At 59.1% G+C, this 6,180-nt stretch overlaps 1 protein-coding gene across 1 annotated transcript in view; it reads left to right on the top strand.

Moving 5' to 3' along the window:
• NID2 (nidogen 2) overlaps positions 1-6,180 on the top strand; it is a 13,948-nt gene that overhangs the window by 1,665 nt on the left and 6,103 nt on the right. The window contains exons 2-12 of the mRNA XM_010712184.1: positions 3-25; positions 621-911; positions 2,769-3,001; positions 3,108-3,454; positions 3,641-3,790; positions 3,874-4,119; positions 4,306-4,506; positions 4,914-5,138; positions 5,225-5,368; positions 5,912-6,040; positions 6,129-6,172. Of these exons, the coding sequence (XP_010710486.1) occupies positions 3-25; positions 621-911; positions 2,769-3,001; positions 3,108-3,454; positions 3,641-3,790; positions 3,874-4,119; positions 4,306-4,506; positions 4,914-5,138; positions 5,225-5,368; positions 5,912-6,040; positions 6,129-6,172 (2,033 nt within the window). The remainder of the gene's footprint in view (positions 1-2; positions 26-620; positions 912-2,768; positions 3,002-3,107; positions 3,455-3,640; positions 3,791-3,873; positions 4,120-4,305; positions 4,507-4,913; positions 5,139-5,224; positions 5,369-5,911; positions 6,041-6,128; positions 6,173-6,180) is intronic.

Genomic DNA, 6,180 nt, shown 5'->3' with positions numbered 1-6,180 from the left:
CGGCCGCGCTGCCCGCCGCCTCTTCGTGAGTCCGCGCCCTCCGGCTCTCCCTCCGTTCCTCTCTGTCCTTCCATCTCTCTTCCTTCCATCAGTCCGTCGCTCCGTCCCTCCGTGCCTCCCTCCATCCCTCCACCCCTCTGACACTTCCTCCGTTCCTCCATCCTTCTGTCCCTCTCCTTCTGTCTCTCTCTCCTTCTCTCCATCCACCCCCTTTCTCCCCAGCCCTTAACACCCACGTTCCCCATTCCCTCTCCCCCCCAGCACCCCTACACGTGTCTTTTCTGCACCCGCACATTCCTACACTCCTCTCATTCTTTCCATCCTCTGCCCACCCCACGCATCTCATCCCCATCCATCCTCCAGGCCTTTCCCCTCCCTGCATCCCACCCAACCCTCCTCCTGTAAGGAACAAGGAGCCCTTTTCCCCTTTCCCCCGCAGCTGTTCCCTGCCAGCAGCTGGCTCTGGCCTTGGAGCAGCCCGAGAGGTCTTTGTTTGGGGCCACGCGGCCTCGGGGCTGTCAGCGCCGTGCTGCTCAGGCTGACACACGGGATGGAGGTGACGGCAGGAGGGTGGTGTCCCCTCCCCAGCTCCCCAACCCCCTGTGCTGCTCTCCTCACAGGTGGGCACCAACGGGGTCATCTCCAGCCAAGATTTCCCAGGTGAAACCCAGTACGTGGATGACGACTTCCCAACAGATTTCCCCGTCATCGCTCCCTTCCTGGCCGACCTCGACACCTCTGGGGGCAGAGGGGACATCTACTACAGGCAGGACCACACTCCATCCGTGCTGGAGCAGGCAGCAGGATACGTGCATGCTGGCTTTCCGTACACCACCGGCACCTTTGTACCCAGCAGCGTCTTCGTCGCCACCTGGGAGGATGTGGGAGCCCACGGAGAACCCCCTGGAAAGGTGGGGTTGGAATACCAATGTTGGGTCAGGATCATGGAGCCGTAGAACCGTGCAACCATAGAATCGTAGCACTGTAGAGTTGTGGAGTCGTAGAATGGTGGAAAACACAGCATTGAGTTGGAAGGGACCTTCAGTGGTCATCTGGGATGGGTTTTCCCAGTGCAACACCCAAAATGGGGAGGCAGGGCTTGTCCTCTTCGCTCGCTTGTAGTGTTGGGTTTGTCTGTTGGCGCAGTGGTGTTTTGGGGAGCTGTATTGCATTCCTCACCCCGGCACCAGTAAGGCTTCTGCGTGGGCAGATCCACAGCGCTGCCTCTCTGTGCTGGAGCTCTCTCCAAAAATGTGGGGTGGGAGCCAATGACCCACACGGTGACGGTAATGGTGACGCTGTGCCACCAGCAGCCCATCCCCGCACCGGGGCCCTTCAGCGGCGGAATGGAGAGAGCGAGGAAGCCAGCAGGGTTTGGAAGGAAGCAGAGCACATTTTTTCCTCTTATTTAAAACTTGGGAAAGCAGCTGAAGAAATGCCATCGGAGGCCTCACAGCGACCCTGTGGACGGCAGCAGTGCAGCCGCATTTTCTTTGCCTAATTGTTTTCTTCCTCTCCAAGCAGTTGGATCGGGGAGCGGAGCGGCTCGATGGAAACTTTGCTTTAGGAGCACCAAAATTCAGTTGGTGAATAACCTGCACCCTTAGCAAAAATCGCTGGGGATGTCCCAAAAACCCACTTTTTGCTCCCCATTCTGTGCCACCCTCCAGCTCACGCTGGGGCTGGGGGCCGAGCTCGCATCAAGGATTTGCCTCTACTTGCCCTGTGTCACTCGATGCCAGCTCATGGCGTCCCCAAGGGCGATGCGTCACCCCCCCGTAATGCGTGGGGAAGGAATCCGCCCCAGGGGGGTCTCACCCCCCGCCTTTTGGCTGCCTCTGCGGGGTCTGAATGCCCGAGTGTGAGCTGACAACAGAGCTCTTTGTGCCCCTGCTGCTGTGCGTGTGCTCTGCATTGCAGCCCTGGGGGTGCTGTGGATTCTCCGCTGGCTAGTTAGGGTTGTGCTCGCCCCCCGTGGCCCCTCTGCCTCGCTCAGGGCTGGCACGGCCCCAAGCCTGTAGCACATGCCTCTAGCACGACCATAGGGAAGGCAGGAGCACGTGTGTGTTTTTTCCAGAGGAAACCAAGTGACATTTGTTCTCCCATAGGAATGCAGCTGTGGGTTTTCCCGCGGTGCTGATGGGGAGGTGGAGGGAGCTGCTGGGGTTGGGAAGGATGGAGAGATGGGGATGGGAGCAAGGGGCTTGCAGGTGCCTGGGGTGCAGCCAGTGGGCTGTCACCTCGCTGCATGGCAGCTCCAAGGAACTGTCTTGGGAGGTGTCTGCAGGGCAATAAGGGGCTTTTTGAAGGAATTCTCCTGTTTTGCATGCATTTTTTGAGGTGCTATCTCATCCCCAACTCCCTCTTTTGGAGAATGCAGGGCATTCAGGATGTTCCGCTATGGGATTCCCCGTTTCCATGTTGGGGACATGGTTAGTGGGCATGGTGGGGGTGGGTTGCTGGTTGAACTTGGTGATCTTGGAAGTCTTTTCCAACCTGAATGATTCTATGATTCTATTCATGGGCATGGTGAGGATGGGGTTAATGGTTGGACTCGACAATCTTAGAGGCTTTTCCAACCTTCACGATTCCATGAGAGGGCATGGTGGGTATGGGTTGGTGGTTGGACTTGGTGATCTTGGAAGCCTTTTCCAACCTGAATGATTCTATGATTCTGTGAGTGGCATGGTGGGGAACTCGACATTCTTGGTGGAATCTTCCAGCCTTAATGACGCTATGATTGTATGATCTCTCCGTCCTCCTGGCAGCTCAACACCTTCCAAGCCATTCTAGCCTACAATGAGGAGGACACCTATGCCATCTTCCTCTACCCAGAGGGTGGCCTCCAGTTCCTGGGCACGCGGCCCAAGGAGTCCTACAACGTGCAGCTGGAGCTGCCAGCCAGGGTGGGCTTCAGCCGCGGGGATGGCGACGATGGGAAGCGAGAGGGGCACTCATACAACGTGGCCAGCAGCCAGCAGGAACTGCAGCGGCTCGAGCGGTGAGTGGGGATGGGGGACAGGGAGCAGCCCCATTCCTTGGAATAAGGGCTTGGGGACCTTCGGTGTGCCCACATCCCCTCCAGCTGCAATGGTGTGTCTTTGCAGGGAGAGCAACGTGGGGATGCCCGGAGTGTGGGTTTTCCATGTGAGCACCCTGGAGAATGTGGAGCCAAGGAATGGCCCCGGTGCAGCGCTGAGTTCTGCGCCCCATGGCACTGATGACACCTCGGTGCCCACTGAGCTTTTGGCCCAACCTGGCTCGAGGACAACGTCACCGCATCCGCACCCCGCGCTGCTCAGCATCGTCCCCTCAGGACTGCCCGCGTCCCCGCTGGGGCAGGAATGGAGCCCCAGGCTGCACTTTGGGGATGCTCCACAAGGCCACCCCGTGTCCTACAGCTCCGGGCAGCACGGTGTGGGCGTGGAGGAGGACGTGCACTTTAACACAAACGGTGAGAAGGGCCTTTTTCTTGCAAGCTCACCTCTTCCCAGGAGGTCATAAGTTGGCACTGCTGCCGCCTCATAAACTCCCTGAGCCCAAACTGGGTGCCCAGGAGATGCAGCGTGGTGCCTGCAGGCAGTGAGCCCGGTGCTGGCTCTGTCCCCATGTCCTCAACCCACCCTCTGCTTCTCCCCAGTGTTCACCTACAGCGCGGGCAGCAGGGAGACGTGTGCCCAGCACCACGGGCGCTGCTCCCCGCACGCCTTCTGCACCGACTATGCCACCGGGCTCTGCTGCCACTGCCGGGCTGCCTACTATGGCAACGGGCGACAGTGCCTGCCCGAAGGTACGCGGGGTGGGCAACGTGGAAGGGGTGTGGAGCACGGGGTTGGGTGGCCGGTGCCAGGGCTGCTTTGTGTCTCCATCCAGGGGCCGTGCACCGATTGAACGGGAAGGTGAGTGGCAGCCTGGTGGTGGGTCGGACTCCTGTCCGCTTCCAGGATGTCGACCTGCACGCCTACATCGTGGGCAGCGATGGCAGAGCCTACACAGCCATCAGCGGGGTGCCCGCGCCCGCCGCCCGCGCCCTGCTGCCCCTGCTGCCCCTTGGAGGGCTCTTCGGGTGGCTCTTTGCCCTTGAGGAGCCCGGCTCTGAGAACGGCTTCAGCATTACAGGTGAGCAGAGATGGGGTATGGGGGCTGTGGTATGGGGGATGAGTTTTCCCCACTGCTCTGATGGATATAGCTATCGGATTCAGCTCACTGTGTGTCACAGGCGCTGTTGGGTGTGACAGAGAGGTTTGGAGGTGTGCTCCCTGCAGCATTACAACCAAATCCTATACATTTTGCTTTCCTGCCCAGGTGCTGAGTTCACCCAGTACCTGGAGGTGACTTTCTACCCTGGGGAAGAGCAGGTGCACATCACTCAGACAGCCGAAGGGCTGGGGGCAGACAATTACTTAAGCTTGAAGACCCACATTGAGGGCCAGGTGCCTTTTGTCCCAGAGAGCACCAGTGTCCACATTGCTCCCTACGAGGAGCTCTACCGCTACTCCAGCTCAGGTATGAGCCGTGCTCTGTGTATCCCATTTTTTTGGCCCTGTCTTTAGTTTCTCTTATGCTGTCTATATGTGCCCCATTTAGATCAGCCCCCACAAAGTTGTGGGTGTCCCAGAGAGTTGAAAATGGCTCTAAGATCCCTTCCAACCCAACCCTTCCCAAACCAAACCAACCCTACCCAGCCCTACCCCATCCAAGCATACCCAATCCAACTCAACTGTACCCAATCCAACCCAACCCTACTCAGCCTTACCCAGTCCAACTCAACCCTACCCAACCGATCCAACCCATTCCCTGACTCCATGTGAATCTGTGATTCTATGATTCAAAACACCCCATCCCCATCGCAATTCCCAACATCTAAGACAGCCCCCAGTGCTGAAGCTCATTTTCTAGAGTTCCCTTTGCAGCCGTGACGTCCTCTGCTCATCGCGACTACGTCCTCACCTCGGGTTCCACCAACCAGACCCTGTCCTACCGCCTGCACCAGAACATCACGGTGACAGGCTGCCCTCACGCCCGCAGCCACCTGCCCACCGTCCAGCAGCTGAGCGTGGCACGTGCCTTTGCCCTCTACGATGGCCACGAGCAGGTCCTGCGCTACGCCCTCACCAGTCGCATCAGCTCAACACACGGTGAGCAAGGCAGATACCCGTGTCAGGTGGAGATAAGTTTATCTCAGCATTTTTTTCCCGTGCTCATGATACTTTCTGCCGCTCAGATGATGCTGAGGTGCCACCGGTGAACCCATGCCATGATGGCACACATGCGTGCGAGGAGACGGCGCGCTGCCAGCCTGGCACAGGGCTGGGCTACACATGCGAGTGTGCAGCTGGGTACCGTGGGGACGGACGGGGCTGCAAAGGTGAGGGGGCTGTGTGCCTTCAGGGGGCTCGGTGCATCCCCACCCCGACATTTGGGGTGCTGGTCAGAAGAGCTGCTGGTGAATCACAAGGGAAACTGAGGCAGAGGGGCTGGGGAATCCTAAAGATAGAGGAGGGCTGGAGGTGACCAAGGAAGTGGGGATGGAGGAAGGGGCAGCCATGGGATGGACACTATGGGACAGGATGGCCAAAGCACCCAGACCCCAGTACACCAAAACTGGGGGCTGCGTTGGGTGTTAAGTTGTTTGCTGTGAGAGTGGTGAGGTGCTGGAACAGCTGCCCAGAGAGGCTGTGGATGCCCCGTCCATCCTGGAGGTGTTCAAGGCCAGGTTGGATGGGGCCCTGGGCAGCCTGGGCTGCTGTGAGATGTGGAGGTTGGTGGCCCTGCCTGTGGTTTGGGGGGGGTTGGAGCTTGTGATCCTTGAGGTTCTTTCCAACCCAGGCCATTCTGTGATTCAGTCTGTGATTTTTTTTTTTTGGGTGCCTCACCACTACCGGGTGCCCGGTGTCTCTCCTTCCTGCAGATGTGGATGAGTGTGAGGAAGGCCTCAGCCAGTGTGGCCCTTTCTCCATCTGCCTGAACGTGCCGGGCAGCTACCGGTGCGAGTGCCACAGCGGCTACCGGCCGGCTGAAGATGGGCACGGCTGTGTGCGTAAGTGCCAGCCTCACCATGTGGGGCACTGCATCACCGAGCCCAGCATCCCACGGGGCTCTCCCCATCCATCTTTGTTTCCCCACAGTGCCGACCCCCGCAGCTGACCCCTGTGAGGTTGGGAGGCACCCCTGCGCTCC

Source organism: Meleagris gallopavo, chromosome 5 (genome assembly GCF_000146605.3).
Source record: "Meleagris gallopavo isolate NT-WF06-2002-E0010 breed Aviagen turkey brand Nicholas breeding stock chromosome 5, Turkey_5.1, whole genome shotgun sequence".
Lineage (NCBI taxonomy): Eukaryota > Metazoa > Chordata > Aves > Galliformes > Phasianidae > Meleagris > Meleagris gallopavo.
This window is presented reverse-complemented; position numbering and strand designations above follow the sequence as displayed.